The 22,545-nt window shown below is 54.0% G+C and overlaps 1 protein-coding gene and 2 long non-coding RNA genes across 4 annotated transcripts in view; 1 reads left to right on the forward strand and 2 right to left on the reverse strand.

The window, feature by feature from the left end:
* Window positions 1–11,369: 11,369 nt before the first annotated feature.
* Window positions 11,370–13,100, reverse strand: LOC125326759. The gene is made up of 2 exons (XR_007203982.1): window positions 12,640–13,100; window positions 11,370–12,526 (listed from the first exon to the last, which is right to left on the reverse strand). It is a non-coding gene; the product is annotated as an uncharacterized LOC125326759 (long non-coding RNA).
* Window positions 13,101–15,707: 2,607 nt separating this feature from the next.
* On the forward strand, window positions 15,708–17,430 carry LOC125325940. Its single transcript, XR_007203622.1, has 2 exons — window positions 15,708–15,977; window positions 17,154–17,430. It is a non-coding gene; the product is annotated as an uncharacterized LOC125325940 (long non-coding RNA).
* FRAS1 (Fraser extracellular matrix complex subunit 1) overlaps window positions 17,379–22,545 on the reverse strand; it is a 109,795-nt gene continuing 104,628 nt past the window's right edge. The window contains exons 65-74 of one of the 2 annotated variants that reach the window (XM_048303606.1): window positions 22,296–22,399; window positions 22,032–22,244; window positions 20,873–21,023; window positions 20,465–20,572; window positions 20,136–20,295; window positions 19,644–19,760; window positions 19,370–19,536; window positions 18,845–19,050; window positions 18,424–18,570; window positions 17,379–18,028 (exon numbers count right to left, since the gene is read on the reverse strand). In XM_048303606.1, coding sequence (XP_048159563.1) covers window positions 17,444–18,028; window positions 18,424–18,570; window positions 18,845–19,050; window positions 19,370–19,536; window positions 19,644–19,760; window positions 20,136–20,295; window positions 20,465–20,572; window positions 20,873–21,023; window positions 22,032–22,244; window positions 22,296–22,399 — 1,958 coding nt within the window. In that variant the 3' untranslated portion in view covers window positions 17,379–17,443. Of the gene's footprint in view, window positions 18,029–18,423; window positions 18,571–18,844; window positions 19,051–19,369; window positions 19,537–19,643; window positions 19,761–20,135; window positions 20,296–20,464; window positions 20,573–20,872; window positions 21,024–22,031; window positions 22,247–22,295; window positions 22,400–22,545 lie in introns of both variants that reach the window. The other variant, XM_048303607.1, reaches the window with a different exon arrangement.

A 22,545-nucleotide genomic window follows, 5' to 3' on the forward strand; every position in this document is an offset into this window, starting at 1 on the left:
TTTTGGGGTATGTTTTTTGGGGAACTCAAATTGATTTTTGGGGGGATATGAGTCACCCAAAAAGACTGAAATTTTAATATGAGTAGGAGAGAAAACCCTTGGGGGCCCATTAGAGCTGACAGACATCAGCAGGTACGAGAGTGACGTTGGGAGCTCCTGGAGCGGGTGAGGAATGGGATTTGTGCAAGGACCAGCACAGGATCACAGGGCACTAGCGGCTTATTCTGTAAGGCCCTCCAGGAGCCAAGCCCCAGGTACGGTCATTCCCCAGGGCAGTCCTCCTTCAGGTAAATGGGAGTGACTTCCACATTTTGACATTCCCTACTGTTCGCCACTGCTTACCTCAGTTTACCTCAAAATGTTCATTCTCTGCACTATAGACTATCTCAGATTTGCTCCAAAAATTTTCTCTGCCTGTCCACTACTTACTCACTCATTTTTACCTCACAATGTTCATTTGACCTAGAGAACAACTCAGATTTTATGCCCAGGAGGAACATTTCTCCCACGAGCAAACACCTTGTCTCACTCCATATCCAATTCAGCAAACACCAAATTAGTGCTTGGCTCTGAAATGAAAGGCAGGAAAGCGGGGTTTTGCTGGGATTCGGGACACGGTGTTTCCTCCCCCTCACAGGACCCCTGTGTTCGGCCGCGGGAAGCGGGAACGGGAGAGACTCGCGCACCGCCCCCCCCCCCAGGCCCTCAGCGCTCCCCTGAGGGCGGGGCGGGGGGGCGGGGCCCGCCCCCCGCTGTCCAATCAGCGCTGCGATCGCCTCACGGCACCCGCCAATCCCGAGCCGGCCGAGGGTATATAAGAGTCGGTGTCGACGGCGGGCTTTTTGGTTTGGGGTTGCTGCCTGGCCCCCCTCCCCTCCCCCCCCCCCCCCTTTTCAGTGAGGTAAAAATACGATTTAGTGTATCTATTTATGATGTATGGGAATTGGAGTGATGTTTCAGTGCGTGATGTACTGGAGGGCAGGTGCTTGGTGGCCGCAGGTAAAGCCATGGCAAGGATGAGAATGTGTTGATCTCTGAGTTTGCCTTGGCATCCCGGAGCCTCTCCCCGTGCAGATTATGAGGGGACTGTTTTCTAAATCGGTTCTTTACTGACCTTTTTAGTGTTGAATTAATGCTTTTTGCACGTTTCGTGTCTTTTAGCATTAGGTGGCATTTTTTGTGGGGGTGGTGGGAGTGCTGAGGGTTGCTCTTGATGCTGGGACAGGTACATGTGTTGCAAAGCTTTTCTATAAAACATAACTGTACCAAATCATTAAGTTTATACGATAAGAATAGGACTTGTGCTCCCAATAAAGAATTGGGGTGTGTTGGGCAGGGACTGGGAAGCACAGAGGTTTTTCCTGCATTAATTCCTCCAACCATTGACTTCTGTTTGCAGCAGTAAACTAGAGCTGCATCACTGATGATATCTAAGCTGTTCTTTAGGACTGAGCACAACAGGGAGCAGAACCTGGGTTCAAGTGTGTTGAAAACATAAATCTTTCAGAAAATAGCATGAAATAATGTATTATAAATGTCTTTATTTCAGTCGAGTACCTGTCACTATAGTGGTGAATATGCAGTTGTACTTAGGGAGAAAACACACAGGTGGTGCACTGGCACTCCTGGGTTAATGTTAATTTTTGCCAGGTGCTTTTGATTAGGTTCAATTGCAGTGGATCTGTGCTGAAAAGCTGGAGCCCTGAAGCACGAGAAGCTGTGCTGACCATAGTGACTATTGTCTAGTGAGTTTCCTGATGTCCCTGATGTAATGCTGTGCTGTCACCATGTCAGCTCATTCTGGTTTAAACTCTTTTGAAAAGTGCTGGATGGACAAATTGGAGTATAAAACACACGTGGGAAGCTTTGTGTTCCCAAGGGAAAGCTTTAGGGGTGTGCAGCTTCTGAACTACACGAATATTTCAGGTTCCCACAGAGACCTGCTGGGCCAGGGTTCTGGGGCAGGAGTGTCAGAAATTTGGCATATTCAGTGCCACCTTGAGAGTTACTTTCTTTGAAGCTCTCAAGATCAGTCTGAAATTAGGGATCATGCCCCACTAGTGACCCATGGAGGAGGACAAATGGTGTAGTTGTGCATTTTTCCTGCCCTCCACACTCCCTCCCTTTTTGCTGATACAAGTGGAGCTTTTAAATCCCAGAAGCACAGGGTCTGCAGTGCTTTACAATAACAGAGTGAGACGTGATGGATTATCCTGTTCAGGGATGCCCATGAGGGGGACAGGTCAGCTGGGACAGCCCTTCCTGCTGTGTCTTTTCCTCTCTTGGAAGAGGAAAACCCACTTGGCTTTCCCCTGCAGGGCTGACCGAGGCTGTGAGTTGCAATCCTCAGGCTCAGTTGCAATCCAGGTTGTCACAGGACTGAGTGGGAGCTTCAGGCAAGCCCTGCCTTAGCCTCAGATTTTTGTCAACACCTTTAATTTAAGAAACCAATCTGGCCCACGAATTCTAAGGATGGCAGATCAGGTCTGTTCACAAAATGAATTATTAAGCAGACAGGAGATAACAGATGAATGAACAATTGTAATGGCAAGATATAACAGGAATTCCAGAGTGCTCGTGGTAGCCGGGGACAATCCAAACAAGCCATTTCACCTGTGTTGTTACCAGCTGGCATAGATCAGGATGTTCCCCACTCCTTGAGTCAAAAAGTCATAGGAAAGATGAGATGCAAATCAGGATCAAAGAAAAGTTCATGGAGTTAATTTTTCACTTGCAGTGATTGGGAGGAGTTCAGCAGATGGGTCAGTGACTCCCTTCACTTCCATTCATGCTTCTTAGTCCAGCGTTCTCCTTCAGTCAAGTTCAGCATTTCACATATTCCTGGCTCAACATAGCTCATTCCTGGCTCAAGTGTTAGACAATTCTACAGAATACCCCAAAAATATACACGTACTCTAAAATAGTCTGGTTGCCTCAGGGGGATCAAAGGTGTGATGGTAACTCAAACTGTTCCTGCCTACTCAGCATATTACTCCAGTGGGGAATTTTATACCTCACCCTGAGGAGGTAGGAAGGGGTGCACAAAACTGATTCCACAACCGTACGAAAATTCAGGTTTCATTCAGGGAGAAACCTTTCCCACCCCCAGAGAAAAGCACAGTGAAGACACAAGCATTCTGAGGCAATACTTGCAGAAAACCCATCTGCGCCGCAGAACTGTAGAGACAGAAAAGGCACAGACACGAAGCAGCAGTTCCGTGTCTGGCCCGTGGTTGCAAACAGCGCGCTGTACTCGCTGCCGCCACACGGGGCATTGGAGGAGCAGTTTTCGAAACCCTGCGCTGATTTCAAAGCCCCGATATCATCTCTTTGCCAAGCGGACCACGGCGGTTTGGTACTTTTGATGTGGAAAGGCGGTGCCAGGTCTGGATGATTTTGTTCCAGTCTCAGCTGGCACTGGAGACACTCTGTGAGAATGCCTTGACACATCTTCCAGCTCAGTGCTGCTAAAATAGATCCTATTGTCCAGTATGCCCTAATTTACAATTTAGCTCCCCTAATGCTGTGCTGGTGTGGATTTGGGTCGTATCTGGCCACAGGACTGTGTGGTAGCTTGAGACTGGGCAGGGTGAGCTGCTGTGGTGTCCCAGCCCTGTAGTTCTGTGTCACTGCTTGTTTCTGCAGAGAGGAAAAGCATCCCTGCTTGGCAGAAGAGCCCAGGCCTGAGGCTGCTCGGCGTTGGTGTAACCCCCTGTCAGTGTCACCTGCTCTGGGCACAGCCACCACAGCTGCCCAGAGCCAGGAGCATCCAGCTGAGGGATCCGGGAGGATGCAGCTCTTGTTTTCAAGGAGGTAAGGGGTGGGGGTGCAGGATCTGGAAGGGGTGTTTTCCACGCAGGGGAAGAGAGGTGTCAGGGAGAACTTCAGCCCCCAGCAGCTCTGTCAGTGCTGGATGGACTCGGGGCTGGTGAGAGCACAGGGTGGGACAGAGAACCCTGGGGCTATAAACAGTTCAAATGAGCAAAGAAATGAACAGTGGAGAGCTGCACAAAACAGATGGTGGAGTTTCAGCAAGAACCAGGGAACTGGAATTTGACTTTTGGCATTGCTACATCTGGTGTCTTATCTCTAGGCATGAAATCAGAACTTGAACATGCCCACAGTGCCCTGTGGGTCGAGTTCAAGGAACTGCTGAAATGACACGTGCAGCTGCCACTTGCTTCTGTGTGTGGAACCAGCTGTAATGCTGGCAGCTACATGTGAGCTGACAAATGAACACCAGGAGGCTGGAAACAACTCCCAGGAATTTGTTTTTTAAAAGCTGGGATGGACTTCTCCCCAAGTGTCTGAAAAGCTCTTTTGGCTTTACTTTATGAATTGAAAACTGAAGTGCTTGTAAAGGTGTTGGCATTCGCTTTGATGTACTTTTGGTGAGGTTTTGACTCAGTGTTGCTATTGGAGCTGCTGTTGGCTGAGCAGGTGCCCCTAATTCTGATGTAAGCTCATGGTTTGGTTCACTGCTCCTCAGAGCTTGTACAGTAGATGGAATTCCAGTGGTACCTCATAGGTGGCTTGTGGTGTTCCTTAAAGGAGCATTTCTGCCTGCAGTGGCAGTTCTGGTCCCATATGAGCTGGTGTGAGAAGCAAAGGGTTTGCAGCAGCAGGTTCGGAACGATGTTCCTGTGGCACAGACATCCCTCCCTGGCAGGTTATGGGGTTTGAGGCGTTGGCTGAGAGTAGCAAAGCACTGACAGGGTCTTAGCTGTGCAGGGAACAAAACACTTAATTGGACATCCAGCCTGGGGATGTTGTGGCTTCAGGAAGAGCTCTGTGACCCTTTCCATGCCCTGTGCTGACATGGCACAACAGGCTGTGGGGCTCAGTTAGATCCATTGCTTGTTCTGAGGGGGCAATGAACCCGTACAACGTGCGCTGAACAGAGCAAGTTGGATGTGAAGATTTGGGTCAATCTGGAAAGTTCCTTGAGCCCTAAGAATCATGGCAGGCACAGCACTAAAAACTCCAAATTAGGAATAATCAAAAGATGAACCAGTTCTCAAGAAACTCAACTTTCAGAAATATTTTTCAAGATAAAATAAGATTGAAATGAGCTTGGCAGGAAAGCCCCTGTGAAGCAAAGCACAACGAAAAGAGCTGTGAGCAGAAACACTGTGGAATTCCTGCTGCTCCTGATGTCCTGGTCTTTTCAGGTAGGCTTTGTACAGAACTGAAAGGCAATTTTCTTGCCTCTGGTGAGCTGCAGCCACATCCCCCTTGAAGAAGAAAATGTGAAGGGAGTGGCGAGCAGGAGGATGGCTTTTAGACTGGATTCCAGTTCCTCCTGGTGGGTCTGTGCTGCTTGAAGTACAAAGAAACAAAATCTTGGAGCGCCTCTTTGTTTGCTCACCTGTTCAGCTTTGAAGAGACACATTGGACATGGAATTCCAGGGAAGCTGCACTGCCTGTAGTGTTTGGATTGAGAAGCACTTGAAGCTGTTTCCTCTCTGCTGGTTTCCCACCTTCATCTCATTTATCTGCAACTCCAATTAATCACACATCACCTTTACTTTTCCAGGGTCTTTGCTGAAGGCACTGTAAATGTGGAAATGACTCATTCCTGCAGTTGGAATTTATTTGGAGGATCTGTTCCGGAAGACATTTCCTGTTGTATAAACTGATTTAGGAGTCCCCACACCACAACAATTGCTGCAAAAGAAGGAAAAGGAGGCCAGTGCCCTGGAATTGGATATCCCAGGCCCCTGCCAAGCACAGGGGTTGCTGCTTGGTGTTCTCCGCAGTGTTTGTCCTGTACTGTCTGTTCAGTGCTTGTTCCTCACTGTTCAGTCCCAAATAATTCTGGAGGAAGAGGCCAAAACTCCCACTGTGGCTGTGGAGGATTTGTGTGCAGTGATTTGCTGGTGGAGCATGATTAAAATGCCCTAGGGTATATTACTGTGTCCCGCAGCCGTGGGGAGGAGGAGAGAAGATCCAGCAGGCAGGAATTGTGCAGCAAGATTGATTTATTTAATTATTTTACATTCTTTTATAGATTTTTTTCTTCATAGTCTAATTGGACAAAGGATTAGCCACCCCTTGGGGTGATTGGCTAAAATCCTAAAACATCCATTGTCAAAATATTTTCTACTGTACTATAAACAAGATTTTTCAAGGTTGCAGGTGGCTTGGTTGTTTACATAACTCTGCTACTATCTTTTGTGAGAGAGAAAAATCTCTCACAGACTTAGAAAATAGCAAGAAAATCCTTGCTAGCAGCATTTTTGTATCCACAGAGCAGGACATGTTGCTGCAGCCCAGGTGCTGTTTTGGTGATCCTGTATGCAGCTCTTTGCATTGGAGCTTTGTGTTTCAGCTCAGTCAAGTCCATTTCAGTGCTTAGCGTGTGTGATTTCTGTCTGTAATAAACACACTGGTCAGTTACTCCAAACTAGTTCCCTCCTTGAACTCATGGATCACAGGACTGTGACCAAATGACCTCTTATCCTGGAGCACTTCTCTTCTGCTCTCTGGAGAGAATGGTGCTGAGGTCTACGGGCAAAGGACAAAAGTAATCCAGCATCCTGGATGTCTCTTATTTAAAGTCCAGTGCCAAAGGATAACTCACAAGTGGGGTCTGGGATGATGATGGTTCTGTTCAAATTATGCAAAAAATACAATAAGAAAAATTAGCATCCTTTTTATGTCTGAAAGAGATTTGAATAAAAATCCTGGAAAAGGTCTCTTATATATTTAATATGGCTGTCACCTCTCATTTTTTAAAATGAAAAGCTCCATAATGAGCAATGAGAACCACTATGTGAAAGACAAGAGCCTTTGACTTGCACAGTGGACTTAATTTTCCTTTTCTCCTCTCAAGACAGGAAAAATCATTTAATTTGGCCCAGCTATGCCAAAACCTTCGTTTTTGGTTGAGTTTGAGCAGCCAAACCCAACAGCCTCCAGCCCTGATGGCCTGCACTGGAGGACACCTGGTCCTGGCACATGCCGTGGGGTAAGTCAGAGGGACACGTTTCCCTCTTCCTGTCTGTTGGGATTAACTCATTAGGAAATGTAAGCACAGCTCTACTGTTTACTGGGATCTGGTTAAAACTCCATTTATCCTCGTGTTCAGGGATGTATGGCTTAAGGGATTGTATTGACTTGTGGATTCCAAGGACACCAGAAACAGAAGGGCGTGGGGTGCCAGAACTGTGTCACGTCAGGTTGTGTTTCCCTCTGAGGACAGACTCTCTAGGCTGAGGTGAGATTGCTGTGAGTGCTCGGATGAGCAATCCAGGGAACAGGGAGCTCTGAATTCCAGGTGCTGATGGAACCATTGCCTTAGGTCTGTTTATTTTGTGTGAACAGAGATCTGGGCCAGAGAGCTGTTGTTGGGAACAAAGAGTGGAGTCAATCTGCTCCATGGATGTGCAGCGAAGGACTGAGTAGCAGGGAAGGGGGAGTATTTCTACTATCTATAATCTAGATAGCTGTATCAATATTTCATCCAAATCTGAGGCGGAGCAGTGAGGCTGCTGGTTGGATCTAGCCTGGGCCTCTCAGGATTAGCCTTAAACACCCCAACCAAACCCCTGAACCCTCAATGGATGTGTCAAACACTTCCACAGAAACACGAGTCAGTAGTTTTTAGAGAGGAAAAATTATTAGCAATTATTTATGATCCGTGGGGGATTTTCTTTGGAATTATCAGCCAGAGAGTGTATCAATGAAGAGCGTTTTTTTTTGGCTCTTTTTCTGGTCTGTAATTTCCTTTCTGGTTTAAATTAGTTTTGTGTGCTCCTGTTAAGGAAACAACATGTCTTTACCTTGAAGTTGGGGAGGTTTTATTTGTTTAGGGTTTTTTTTCCCAGCTGAATCAGCCCTTCCATGAATAGTCTGTGTTGTTCTACACGCTTTGCCCAGGGGTCAGAGAAAGAAGTGAAATTACATTTTATCATCTTATATTTTTCCAAACATAAGTGGGATGTTGCCTTGCCGCTCCTCAGACCACTCCAGGCACAAGGGAGTAGCTCGGAGCTGGCAGAGTTCTCTGAGAAATTGCAATATTTGAGAGGTTTAAGTAAGAATAACAACTCTGTTGTCTCTGGGTTGCAAAGATTCAGTCCTACAGTCCCAGATGAGAAAAAAAAGAAACTTCTCTTATTCATGGAAGATCATCTGTTATTCCTTGTGCAGTCTTTCAATTCTGCTGTATGACTTACTGTCAGGTATCTTTCTAACAAAAGTTGATAGAAATTTAGATTTAGAATTAGATTTTGGGTCTGTTCACTACAAAATCTTGGAAAGCCTAAAGGACTGGGGTGTTGACTGCTCTCAGCAAAGGTCATTTATTAGTATGAGGTCAGATTTCCCTCAGCTCTGGGCAGGACTCTCCTGGACCCTGCTGAAGATCAGAATTAGGGCTGTGTTTAAGACTGATCCGGGTAAGGTCAATGTTTCACACCTACAGGTAAAGGCAAGGAAAGTTTTGGGGGTAAAATCTGGGGTAACTTGTGGCAGAGCAAATGTCCATTATGTGGTAAATTGTGGAAGTCAGTCATCAAAAGATATGGAACATTTGTGAGGGGAAGCTGGAGAAAATCTCCAGGTAGGGAAGAGCAAGATGGCATTTTTGAGGAAAACTATTGTCAGTAAAATCTGAGGTAACATCTAGGGGAGAGAATGAACATTTTGAGGTCAGCTCAGGTGATCAATAGTGTCCAGGTAGGGGAATTTTTGGAGGTGATTTCTGATGTAATTTGTAAGGGAGAGCATGAATATATTGAGGTAAACAGGGAATCAGTTGTGGACAGGTAGGGAAAAATTTGGGGTAAAACTCAAGCTGCACTCCAGCAAGGTACAGTGAATATCTTGGAGGTTAAACCCTAGGTAAAATCTCTGTTTACATGTATTGCCTGGTGTCGTTTCACCTGCCTGAATTCCTTGCAGCTCCAAGATGGGAAAACCTGGCATAACTTAGAGGGGATACAGGTGACACTTTTGGTTGAAAACCTGGTGTAATTTAGAGGGGACCCAACATGTGTTTGTGTAGGAAAATATGAGGGGATGTGGAGGGGAGCAAGGTGGCCTTTTGAGGGAATAGCCGTGGGGAGAGAATGCACTTTTTGGGTTAAAAATGAGGAAATTGATAGTGTACAGGAAGGAAAATTTGGGAGGTAAAACTTGTGGTAATCTTGAGGGTAGAGAATGATCAATTTAATGTAAAAAAATGGGGTAATGAGTAACGAAGGGAAATTTATGGGGAAAAAGCTTGAGGTACTTCCTGGGGGAGAAAATGAATATTTTGAGGGAAAGACAGGCAGGGAATATTTTGGGGGTAAAACCTGAGGTAATAACTAGGGGAGAGAATGAACATCTTGAGGTGAACTGAGGTAATCAGTAGTGCAAAAGTAGGGATATATTTGGGGTAAAACTTGAGATAATCTCCAGGGTAGAGAATGAATATTTTGAGGTAAAACTGAGGTAATCAGTAGTGGACAGGTAGGGAAAATCTTGGTGAAATTTGTGATAACCTCTAGCAGAGTAAATGAACATTCTGAGTTAAGAGTTAGCTAGTCAGTCACACACATTAGGGGAATATTTGTGGCCAAAAACTGAGATAATCTCTAGGGTAGAGAATGAACATTCTGAGGTAAGCAGATGGAATCTGTAGTGGACAGGCAGAGAAAATTTTAGGGGTAAAATTGAGGTCATGTGTAGAGGACAGAAAAAAAAATTGAGGTAAATACGAGGTAAAAAGTACTGGACAAGTAAGGAAAATTTCGGGGGAAAATCCTGAGGTAATCTGTAGTGGACAGAATGAATATTTGGGCTAAAATAGAGGTAATTAGTGGGTTTTTTTGGTGGGAAAATCTAAGTAATCTATAGGGACAAAATGAATGTTTTGGAGTTCAAATCTGAGTTAACCTGTAGAAGAGAGACTGAAAATCCTGAGGTAAAAATGAGGTAGTCATTAGCAGATAGGCATGGAAAATTTGGGTACTAAAGCTTGAGGTCATGTGTAGGGGAGAGAATGAGCATTGTGAGGTAAAATGAGGTAATTAATAGTAACAGATAGGAAAAATCTTGGGTGCTGAGTCTGAGGTAGTCTGCAGATTAAAGAAGGAAAATTTTGAGGCAAACTGAGGTAATCAGTAGTGTACTGGCAAGGTGAAATTTTGGCTTTAAAAACTGAGATAATCTGTAAGGGACAAAGACTATTTCGATGGATAACCTGAAGTAATCTGTAAGGGACAGAATGAATATTTTAAGGATTAGAGGTAAATAGTGGGGGGTTTTTGGTGGAAAAATCTAAGTCATCCATAGGGGACAAGATTAACATTTTGAGGGTAAAACTTGAGGTAATTTTTAGTGGACTGAATGAACATTTTGAGGTGCTAAGGAGGTTGCCAGTGGTGAACATGTCAGGATAATTTTGGGGCGAAACTTGAGCTGCTCTGGGGAGTACAATGAATATTTTGGAGGGAAAATGTCAGGCCATCTGTAGGGGCCAGTCCTGATCTGTGCCCTCTGCAGTGGGGGGAATAATTCCTCCCTGGAGAGCACTGTGGTGGCAGAGGGGTCACACACAGAGCCCGGCTTTTCTCCTGTGCTCAGTCCTGCGATCTCTGGGTGTCACAGCTCCCCACGCCGGGCTCTGTCCTGTAAATGTGCTCAGGCAGGGCTTAACCACGTTGGCCCAAGTTGCGTTGGCACAGACTGGGGCCAGAGGTGAAGGTCAATCCAAAGCAAACCCTGCCTGACTTCTAAATCCCAGGGTAAGTTCTATAAGCTGCCAAGTGAGGGAATAGAAACACATAAACATGGAACCAAGAGCATTAACGGGGTTCCTGGGAATCCATTACATTGTTTTCATAGAATTTTTAACAGCTTTTGAAGCTTTTTATGGCGACAATGTATTTCTTCCTTTGGATTTTTCACCCTGTAGGATTTGGGGTTTGGGGTTTTAACTCCCTCATGGTGGCCCTGATGCTGCTCAGGAGCTGGTAGGAAAAGCAGAGTCAGAGTTCCTTGGCAGGCAGAGGTGTTTTCCCCCAGGCTGGACAGGTGGGATCTGCTTTGGCTCCTTCTGGAACCTGCTGGAAGTAGAGAAGCACAACCCAAATCTCCACACTGTGGGTGGAGTAGTGGGATCTAAACCAGCACAAACAGATACCCCAAAATGAACCACGAGAGAACGGGACCAAATAAGGGTCACTGTCACTATGGAATGGCAAAAGGAATTGTACCTATAGCCCAGAATTCCATGCTGAATTCCTGCTGGAATAGCCTCACAGTGCCTTATGGAGTGTGGATATTCACATGCTGAGCCACCCCTTTAACACCAGGTTTGTCAGGAGCCAGCAAACATCCATCCAAAGAAGTTTTGTGGGATCACAACAAGGACAGGCTTATATTCCATAGAATTTTATTTATAACCCTCTCCCCCAGCTCCACTGGTGTCCCTGTGGGGGATTTTACTGAGTTCCCTGGAATTCAGCTGATTTTCACCCACCCTGAGGCTGGGCTCCATCTGATATTTTAAAGCAGGAGAAGGCAGTGGCCAGGTGAGCTCCTGGCCTGTGGTGAGGCAGCCCCTGTGCCCAGGTGAGGACATCCATGGTTTTGGGGCTGTTTTGGGTATCATCACTGTGATGCTTTGTGCAGACCCTGTAGGTACTGCAAGTGCTGTCCTGGTCCCAGTCCAAGCGGGTTCTGGTTCCCAGCTGCTCCCTGTCCGTGCTGAAGCAGCCTCCCACAGGCAGAACAGGCGCCGACAAGACTCCAAACTGAGGATTTTTTTCCCGACAGGAAGCGTGGATTTCAAGGCGTGAGAGAGATTTCTGTTTCCAGCGTGGATCGACTCCAAACCTCCCCGCCCACGGCGCATCCGACTGCAATAATTAATTTATGTCCATCCCACCTTGTCCCAGCCCCGCCGGCCGCGCTCCCCCCGGCGCGTCGCTGTAAAGTACTTGTGTACAGGAGTGAGAACTGCAGATATTTATTAAAAGTGGGTTTCTTGTCAGTATTTTATGTACTAAATATTTATGCTGAGGGCAGGTGACTCTTCCTTTTGCCAAGATCAGATCAGGAGATGGAATTAGATGCTGTGTCATGTGGACAGAATGGAAATTGAAGCTGCTAAACTGCTGTAGAGAAATTGTTGGTCTTATTCTTTAAAAAAAGGTTTTTTATCACAGGCTTCTCTCATTTCTCAGTGGTCATCAAAGTTTCACGTGCAATTGCTGCTCTCCTGTAAAAGGTCCCCAGGATCGAGCCATTTAATGCTGTGGGGGGACTGGGGCCCCCAAGATCCCATTTTGGCGGCATCCTGGTGGCCCTGTGGGGTCCCTCGGAGGAAACAAGGCTGGCACTGGCCGTCAGCAGAGGTTTCAAGCCGCGGGGCCGCCAGACAGGACGGGCACCCCGTGCAGGAGCACGGGACAATAAAACCTTCAACATCCCGAGGCTTTCCCTGCCTTGACTCACGTGGCAGCATCTGGTTTTGGCCTTTTTCAGTTTCCTCTTTTGTGGCCATTTCCATCCCAGGCAGGACCTTCCCCAACTGGAAATAAAGATGGAAAATTTTAATGGGATTTTTAAAAACGGAAGTTTTGCCACTGGAGAGTGTGAGTTGCAGAGAAATTGAGGGAGAGGAAGGAGAGCATCAGGTCCCACCTGGCAGCTGTCAGAGGAGCTGCAACTTCTTGGTGGCAGGGAAAAAGTCGCTGTTCGAAATTCCCTAAGTTCCAAAGGCACGAAGGGCAGGAAATGCCGAAGGCAGAGCTGGGATCAGCCCGTGCTGGGACCCACGGCACGCTCAGTGCCAGCTCCTAGGCCAGGTGTGCTCGTGGGGCTGCCCAAGGACGGGCACGTGGGTGGGCAAGGCAGCCACTCTGGCTCCCAGAACATCGAGGCACGAGGAAAACACCGCTGGCCCCGGCACAGCCCTGGCACGGCCCCGGCACAGCCCTGGCACGGCCCCGGCTCCCCGCAGCCGGAGCGGGACCGTGCCCGGAGCCCCGGCGGGGCCGCAGTCCCGCGCCGGCCGGAGCCGGAGCGGCAGGGCCGAACTCGGCCCCAGCGCCCGCCCCAGAGCAGCTCCTCCCGCCCGCGGGATCCGGGTCCCGATACCAATCCCGGTCCCGATCCCGCCTCGCCCGCCCCGGACCCCCGGCGGACCCCGGCAGCGCCCGGCCCCGCACCCCCGGCCCCAGTCGCGGCAGCGCCCCGGGCTCGGCGCGGTCCCCGCCGGGAGCAGCCCCCGGGCCGGGCTCGCACAGCGCCGAGCGAGGGTCCCGAGCGCCGGCCCCGGGACGGACACGGCCCCGGGACAGCGGGGCGGGGCCGCGGGGCGGGGCCACAGAGCGCGGGGCGGGACTGGCACAGGTGTGAGGGGCGGGGCCGGCGCAGGTGTTCGCTGTTCCGGGCACAGGTGTGAGGGGCCCCAGGGCGGCTGCGCGGGGCGGGGCCGAGGGCATTTAAACCCCGGAAGCCGCCGCAGCCGCCATTTTCTCCCCAGCGCGCGGAGGTGGCGGCAGCGGCCGGTCCGGGCTCCCCCGGCGGGGCCCACGTGAGGCGCTTCTCTCTCCTTCTCTCTCCTTCTCTCTACTTCTGCTTTTCTCCCCTTCCTCCCTTCCCCCTCTACCGCCCTTCCCCACCTCCCCACAAACCCCGCTCCTTCTCTCCCCTCCGCCCTCCCTGCCCTGCTACGCACCCCGACCACCCCCTTCCCCTCCTGCTTGCCCCTTCCTCACTCCACTACCCAGTCAGACCCCCGCCTCTATCCCTCCTGTCTGCTCCCTCCTCACCCCACTCACCAACTTAACCCCCGCTGTATTTCCTCCTCTATCCCTCCTCACCCCACTACCCAACCTGACTCTCCCCTCTGTTCCCTTTCTATCCCTCCTACCTTCCTGCTCCTCCTTTGTCCCCCTCCGCCCTACCTGACCCGGCTTCCCTCTGTCTGCCCTACGCACCTCCTTCTCCCCCCTTTATCGCTGCTCTGTCCCTCCTATACCTCTTCTCTCTCCCTTATCCCTTTCTCTCTTCCTCCGCAGCCGCGGGGTTCGGGGCGCCGGATAATAAAGCCCAGAGGGCCGGAGCCCGGCGCCCCTCGCTTGAGTCCCCACACGGGGCCGGGCCCGCTGTGCGGGTCCCCCCATGCGGTTCACAAACACCGCCGGGGCTCCGGCTGTCCCCACACCACACTGGGGGTTCCCGGGGTTGGGGGGTCGGGGGGCGTTTAGGGAGGACCCCCTCCTCAGGAGGGGGTCCGGGGGGTGGGTGGGGGGTTAGGGAGGGCCCCCTCCGGAGGGGGGGGGTCCTGGGGAGGGGTTGGGGCGGGCCCCCTCCGGAGGAGGGGGTCCGGGGTGGGAGGGGTCAAAGGGGGGGGTCCACCCCCTCCTGGCCCCTCCCACCCCGGACCCTCTCCTCCGGACGGGGTCCATCCCGACCCCCTCCCTGGGACCCCCTCCTCCGGACAGGGGCCCGGGGGAGGGGAGGGGAGGGGGAACAGGGGAGGGGGAGGCTGCTGCTGCAGAGAACATTTTATATTTATGGTGCAGAGTGACGTGACCCCCTCTGCTGCCCACCCCACCCGCCCCTCCCTCCCTCCCGGGCCCCTGTCCGGAGGAGGGGGTCCCAGGGAGGGGGTCGGGATGGACCCCGTCCGGAGGAGAGGGTCCGGGGTGGGAGGGGCCAGGAGGGGGTGGACCCCCCCTTGACCCCTCCCACCCCGGACCCCCTCCTCCGGAGGGGGCCCGCCCCAACCCCCTCCCCAGGACCCCCCCCCTCCGGAGGGGGCCCTCCCTCCCCCCCCCCCCAACCCTACCCACCCCCACCCCGGACCCCCTCCTGAGGAGGGGGCCCATCCTAAACCCCCCGGACCCCGCCCCCCCCGGGAGCCCCCAGTGTGATGGGGACAGCCGGAGCCCCGGCGGTGTCGGGCGGTGTTTGTGAACTGCATGGGGGGACCCGCACAGCGGGCCCGGCCCCGTGTGGGGGCTCAAGCGAGGGGCGCCGGGCTCCGGCCCTCTGGGCTTTATTATCCGGCGCCCCGAACCCCGCGGCTGCGGGGGAAGAGAGAAAGGGATAAGGGAAAGAGAAGGGGTATAGGAGGGACAGACGGGGAATAAAGGGGTCAGAGAGGATATGGGGAGCAAGAAGGGGGAAGCCGGGGCAGGGACGGGGAAGGGGGAGAAAGGAGAAGTAGGGGAAGGTAGAAAGGACAGAAGAGGAACAGAGGGGAGAATCAGGTTGAGGAGGGAGCAGGCAGGAGGGATAGGGGGTGGTCGACGTGCGTAGCAGGGAGGGGAGGCTGGTGTGGGGGGGGAGAAAGGGAGGAGTGGAGCTTGGGGGAGAGACAGAAGAACGTGGTAGGGGGGAGGAAAGGGAAAAAGGAAGGAACAGAGAGAAGGCGGGAGCGCGAGTCCCCCGCGCCTCACCTGGGCCCCGCCGGCGGAGCCCGGACCGGCCGCTACCACCACTACCGACTGCTAGGGAGAAAATGGCGGCGATTGTGTCTTCCGGGGTTTAAATGCCCTCGGCCCCGCCCCGCGCAGCCGCCCTTGGGCCCCGCACACCTGTGCCGGCCCCGCCCCGCGCAGGCGCCTTGTGGCCCCGCCCCGCTCACCTGTGCCGGCCCCGCCCCGCGCAGGCGCCTTGTGGCCCCGCCCCGCTTTCCGTGGCCCCGCCCCTCACACCTGTGCCGGCCCCGCCCGGCGCTCGCTCCCCGTGGCCCCGCCCCTCACACCTGCACCTCCCCCCTGTCCGTCCCCCCGGTGGCCCGGGGCCGGCGCTCGGGACCCTCGCTCGGCGCTGTGCGAGCCCGGCCCGGGGGCTGCTCCCGGCAGGGACCGCGCCGAGCCCGGGGCGCTGCGGCGGGGCCGCGACTGGGGCCGGGGGTGCGGGGCCGGGCGCTGCCGGGCCGGGCGCTGCCGGGGTCCGTTCGCGGAGCGGTGCTGCCTCTCCCCCGGTGCGGGTCCCGGGGGTGGCGGACCGAGGCGGCATTGGGGGTGAGACAGGGGTGAGGACTGGCCCAACCCTAGCCTGGACTCGCTGCCCCCTTCTGCTACGATGTCGAGGCGAGGTTGACCGAAAGCGGGCGATGGACCCGAAAACCGGAGCTGGGATGGGGGGTTAGAGTGCTGCCGGGGTCCGCCGGGGGTCCCGGGCGGGGCCGCCTGTCCGCCGGCGGGAGGACCGAAGCGGGATCGGGGCCGGGAGTGGTACCGGGGCCCGGATCGCCGCGGGCGGGCGGTGCCGGGTGCGGCAGAGCGGGGCCGGTTCGCGGTGCGGTCGCGGAGCCGCTCCGGGGCCGGGCGGGGCCGGGGCTCCCCCTCCGTGTGGGCGCGGGACCCCGCAGGGCGCCCTCTGGCGGTCACGGAGCGCGGTGCGAGCGCGGCGCCCCCGCGCGGGCAGGGCCGGCCCCGCAGCCCCGGAGCGCGCTCCCGCTCCTGCTCCCGGCTCCCGCTCCCGCTCCCGCTCCCGGCTCCCGCTCCCGCTCCCGGCTCCCGCTCCCGCTCCCGGCTCCCGCTCCCGCTCCCGGCTCCCGCTCCCGGCTCCCGCTCCCGCTCCCGCTCCCGCTCCCGGCTCCCGCTCCCGCTCCCGGCTCCCGCTCCCGGCTCCCGCTCCCGCTCCCGCTCCCGCTCCCGCTCCCGGCTCCCGCTCCCGCTCCCGGCTCCCGCTCCCGCTCCCGCTCCCGCTCCCGGCTCCCGCTCCCGCTCCCGGCTCCCGCTCCCGCTCCCGGCTCCCGCTCCCGCTCCCGCTCCCGCTCCCGGCTCCCGCTCCCGGCTCCCGGCTCCCGCTCCCGGCTCCCGCTCCCGGCTCCCGCTCCCGCTCCCGGCTCCCGCTCCCGCTCCCGCTCCCGCCTCCCGCTCCCGGCTCCCGCTCCCGCCTCCCGCTCCCGGCTCCCGCTCCCGCTCCCGGCTCCCGCTCCCGGCTCCCGCTCCCGGCTCCCGCTCCCGCTCCCGGCTCCCGCTCCCGGCTCCCGCTCCCGCTCCCGGCCCCGCCGCTCCGCCAGCCCCGAGGCCACCGCGCCCCCGGGGAGAGCACCGCCCGCCCCGCCGTCCCTTCCCCGGGACCACAGCCCCGTGGGGCTGCCGCCCGCCGCGCCCCAGGGGAATGGGCACAGGAAGGAACACCCCGGTCATACCGGGTCAAGTTTTTATTTAAGCTTTACTCTCTTGCAGAGGACGCAGAGGAACCCGGCGGCTCCCGCGGCTGGCTCAGAGCTCCCACATGCCAGGGCTGGGAGATGTTTTCCCCACGCTGCCCAGCCCCCGGAGGCGGAGCAGCGCAGAGCTGGAGCAGCACCGGGAGAGGGCAGCGGTGCCATGCGGTGAAGCCGCTGAGAGAGGAGCAGCGGGACATGACAGCTGCCCCTCCTCACCAGACTATAAAAATACCCGCAGAGCTTTTTTGGTTTGGGTTATCTTTATTTTACAGTTTATAAAAAGCTTTTCCCGATGCGTGTGCTCCATTAAACTTCCGTGCCGTCGTGCAAATTGCTGTGGACTTTGACTTCCAAGTTCACCTGCTTCACTTTCCTGCCCTGCCCCCGGCCGGCGCCGCCGTTTTCCCTCGGTGGATGAACGTTCCTGACGGTGCAACACCGGCTGCCCACGGCCCTCGGGGCGCCCCGGGGCAGCTCCACCTTGGTGTTCAAGGGGTGCTCCTCGGGGGCGCCCCTGGCAGCCTCCCGCTTCCTCCGCAGCTTCCGGCACTTCCTGGCGAGCAGACAAACTCCGGACAGCACCAGCAGCAGCAGGGTGAGGGCGGCGAAGGCGCTGCCCAGGGAAGCGCCCGTTTGGGACAGGGAGGCCGCGACGGCAGCTTCCTCCCTCTCCAACAGCAGCGACTTCATGTTGGTGCCGTTCTTCAGCTGGTCGCCCTCGTTGTCGTAGATCAGGGAGTCATCCAGCGCCGGCCTCCCGGCCCCCTCGGCCAGGTCCCTGCGGCCGCGCTGCCAGCGGCGAGCCAGGGAGCGCTGGACACGGGGCCCGGCCGTGCCCTCCGGGCCGATCACGTAGATCACTTGGAGGTACCACTGGTGTCCAGCTTCCACCTTTCCCCAAGGGAAAGCATGGACAGAGGGAATGTTAGTGATGGCTTTTACACCAAGTGATTCTCTCAGGAGCTGGTGTGTTTTGTGTCCTGTTTCTGATCAAGTCAGCTCAGTGGGTTTTTCTAAGCAGCTGAAGTAACACTGACCGCCCAGTGAGATGTCCAGCCTTTGCCAATGGCAATAATTCATTCAGAAACATGAGTTATACGTTTTTAAAGAGCTTTTTCCTGAGTGCTCAGGGAAAAAAAAACCTAAATTACCAGAATGATACCCGAATCTCCATTTCCTGTGTCAGAATTGAATTCTGAAGGCCCAGAGCCTACAATACACCAAGTGTTTGGGAGGTCCTGGACACAGATGTCAGTTTTGGGCTACCAAAAGCACTGGGTACATACCTTATAGAGAGCATCCACCTTGAGAGTAAATCCATCGACTCCAGGCATGCTGCTCACCGAGTGGAACTCGGACAGCTCGGAAGCAAAGTGGGCGTCAAAAGGCACATCGTGGAAATACTTATCCGTCACTTCTGGCTGGTTTCGGTCCTGGAAGTCAGAGAGGTGTCATGAGGAATGCTGCTTTCCCAAGGCAGGCTGGGCACTACGTAACACCTGTGCAAGGAATCTAATCTGAATGTCCCATCTCCACACCTACACGTAGGCGTAGATTAAGGAACACTCAGGAAAATCTGATCTTGCGTTCACAGTTTGCACCAGCATTGCTAAACATCCACCATGTTTCTTCCCTCATCCCTTTGCAGTCACGATCTGCTCGTCGCCAGAGACAATCCCAAATGGGAAGCAGCAGCAGGGGACTCACCAGGAGGAGGAATCGGTGTTTCAGGTACTTGTTGGGTTGGATGCAGCCGTACTGGGGCCCCTCGTTGTAGACGGTGCCCGTGGGGTCGAAGAAGGGCACGTAGCCATCCCTGCCCGTGCACAGGTAGACCTTCTCCAGCTGCAGCTTGTAAGCAGCGTTGAGGTTTTGTTCCGGGTGCCAGAGCACACGCCCATACAGGATTTGCCCTGGGGAGGTCGGGACAAAGAGGGGCAGGTGAAATTCCCCAACCAGGGAAATGCTGCTAAAACCAGAGGGGCTGGACCACACGTGGCTCTGGGTTTAGAGGGGTTTGGATTGTTTGGGAAGGGTTTGGTGTGTGGGGGTGGCAAAACACGGTGCCAGAGCACGTTGTTGTTTCACAGGGCTGTTAAGATGCTCAAAATGTCATTTGTTGCTGTGGAAGAGGCAAAGCCACAGCTGGGTTTTGCCCTTTCCTCTTCAAGAAATGGAAGCTGTGAAGGCAGAAACACTGGGCAGAAGCAGAACAGGAGATGTAAATCCTACCCTTGGAAAAAGCCCCTTTGTAATCCATTTCTGCCAGAGACATTTCGGATTTGGTGGGGTCCATTAGAAACACCTTCTCATTGTTACAGAGCTGAAACTCCGTGTTCAGGGAGTAAACAACTGGAACTGGGCGGTTTGTCTGCTGGAAGGCAATTGGGATCAAAAACCTGGAATTGGGACGAGGAAGGAAACAAAGGAGAGATGAGGTTTGGATCCATGTGCACCCCAAAGGGGCTGACCCTGCCCTGCTGCCATGGGGCTGGGGCCTCCTTACCGCTCAGGAGCGTGAGCTGTGCAGGGCAGGGGCTTGTCTCCAGGCTCTGCCCACGGCTGCGTGGGCTGCACCGTGCAGGGGATCAGGAAGATGGTGTATTCTCCAGAGTAATCCTTCCTGGGAACAGACAGGAGACCCTGCAGTCACCAAGCAGAGCTCTGAGCTCTTCACCCAGGGCAGCACCTCTCTCTTGCCCCAGCAATGTCATCCAGCAGTCCCTGAGGGACAAATGTGACCTTCTGAAATGCACTGTCACCTCTGGGATCAGTCCATCCACAAGCTTCATTGCTGGAAAAATGCCTTTACAAGAGGCTGAGCTGATTTTTCTCTCAATAGAACAGTGTTCCAGCCCTGACAGCAACTCCTCACATACTCCAGCTGTGACCAAGCTCCTAAGCATTCCACACTATTGCTGTGGCTGCTGGAAGGTCACCAGGGAGAACAGGGAGTGCTGTGGGAAGCTGCTGAAGGGGACTGGCCCCCAGCCCTCACCTGTTGTAGGAGCTGGTTGCTCTCCAGAGCTGGTAGGGAGAGTCAAAAGTCTGAGCACTCCACAGCAGCTGCAGGTCAAATTCGATCCCTCCCAGGTGCTCTGGAGTCATTAGAGAGGACCTGACATCTGGCAGGCTGTGGTGCTCCATGACAAACAGCCCTGGGGGAGGACAAGGAGGTGGCAGGAGGCAGCTTACGGAGAGGCCCCACGTGCACCTCAGCACAGAGGGCCTCCTGGTGGGGAGAGGGACTTGTTGTGCTGCCTGTGCTGCCAGAGCAGAGCCGTGTGTGACCCTGGTTTGTGTCCCTGTCAGGATCAGTGCCCTCACCTCGGAACTTGGCCTGTGTCTTGAACTCGATGACCAGCCGGCCATCCTCGCGGATGTAGATGCGGATTATCTGCAGCCGGGCCGAGAGCACGCTGTCCGTCTGGATCCCTGCAAGGACAGCGGCACTGGGAGCCCACACAGCACACTCGCCCCTCACCTGGGCTCTGCCAGCCCCAGAAGCATTTGGGAGATCTCCAAAAGGCAGGGTTTAGTTGGGATCGTCCTCCACTGAGCCAGCTACACACTTCCTCCATTATCCATTAGCTGCCTAAGCCCCGAGCAAGCATAAAGGGAAGGAAATATTCTGAGTTCCCCCCTCCCTCAGGACTCTGGTGGCAGTGCAGGAACTAAAGGGAAAAATACGAAGGAGCCACTTCTTCCATAGCCCTTGGAGTGCCTGAGGCTCACCTGTCCTCCAGAGAACGGTGTCGTAAAAGAAGGAGAACTCCATCTCCGTGTGGTGCTCCAGGGAAGCCCAGCCCCTCGGGGCCGTCACATAGATGTAGGACACGTAGAGAGGGACATGGACTGTCAGGAAGGACTGGGCAGAGTCCCTTACCTGGCAACAAAACCCCAAAAAGGGGGTTATGCACCTTCAAGTGAAGTCAGAGGTGGCCCTGAACATTCTTTACGTGTAGGTACCTAAGACAAACCTGTGCTTTAATTCAGGGGCAGTGCTAAGGCTTGCTGGGGCCATGGGACAAAGGAGCTCTGGGCACAATTTCACCTCAAAACCCCCCAGTTTCCAAGGCTGTGAATTAAAAAGCAGCAGTTCTGCTTGCTCAGGCCTCCCACAGCTCTCCATTTATTATCTGCAGAGTGCAGCTGTACTTTGCAGGCCCCAGAGGGTTCAGGGAGATGTTCCAGCCTGGCTGGTGCCAGGCTCCACATGCTCCACTGGGCAGTTGTTCAGGCCAAGTAGCTCCTCTGGATCTGTGCAAGCAATTGGAGCTATAAAAGGAAAGTTAATGAAGTAGTCCAGGCTGGCAGGAATTAGAAGAGATGATGCTGGCCATAGCAATGGGAATTGAATGCAAGAACCTAAGGGAGATGGAGTGGGATGCACATGGATAATGCAGCCACGAGAGGGCAGTGAGACACCTCAAATAGTCAAAGCCACTCATTTAAAGGACACTTCTGGCTTTTGGTCTGCCAGTCTGTTAATTAAGAAATTAGTTAAAATATCCCGTGACCTCCCTCTGTTGTGGAGCATGGACTGATTTGCCTCTGCTCTGTCCTTTGCTCATTTCTATTGGCTGAGAGCATGGTCAAAATTATAAAAGAAGAGAGCCCAGCTGAGAATGTTTTGTATTTCCAGTGTGGCCATACATTAAAAAAGTAATATTTTCCTGGTGCTCTGAAGATTAAGACAATAAAACCTGTGTTACCTCCAGGAAAATAAATGAAGTAAGTGCACACAGCACTGTTCTCTTCCAGGTGAAAGGGGGGAAAAGCCACGCTCCACCTCTACAGAGCAGAGCAGCAACACCTGAGTCCAATGCAGAGCTGTGCCCGGAAACTGAGAGAGAGCTGGTATAGGTGGGAGAGCTCTGGATGTGCCTCTCACCTGGAAGTCAGCAGTGACAGAGCCTCCACAAACATCAATTAATTCAGTCATGTCATAATAAGCGTCGAAGGTCCAGATGCAGCTCTTGAGGTTGAGGTGCTGGTACAGCTGGATGCTCTTGGGCTCCCTCACTGCAGGGTCCAGCTGGTAGGGGCGGTCGTAGCCCGGGCCCAGCACGAAGCTGTCGTGGGTCACCTCGTCCAGGAACCCTGCCTCTGGAGTGAGAGACATCAGGACACTGATCCCTTCATCCAGGAACCCTGCCTCTGGAGTGAGAGACATCAGGACACTGATCCCTTCATCCAGGAACCCTGCCTCTGGAGTGAGAGACATCAGGACACTGATCCCTTCATCCAGGAACCCTGCCTCTGGAGTGAGAGCCATCAAGACACTGATCCCTCCCGATTTTAAACAGCCTGAGGCCAAGTATGGAGGTCTTGTTTCACTCCTGAATCATGGGAGCTCCTCTCCCTTCATTATTCTGGAGGTCAAACTGGACATACTCAGGTCTTCA

Source organism: Corvus hawaiiensis, chromosome 5 (genome assembly GCF_020740725.1).
Source record: "Corvus hawaiiensis isolate bCorHaw1 chromosome 5, bCorHaw1.pri.cur, whole genome shotgun sequence".
Taxonomy (NCBI): domain Eukaryota; kingdom Metazoa; phylum Chordata; class Aves; order Passeriformes; family Corvidae; genus Corvus; species Corvus hawaiiensis.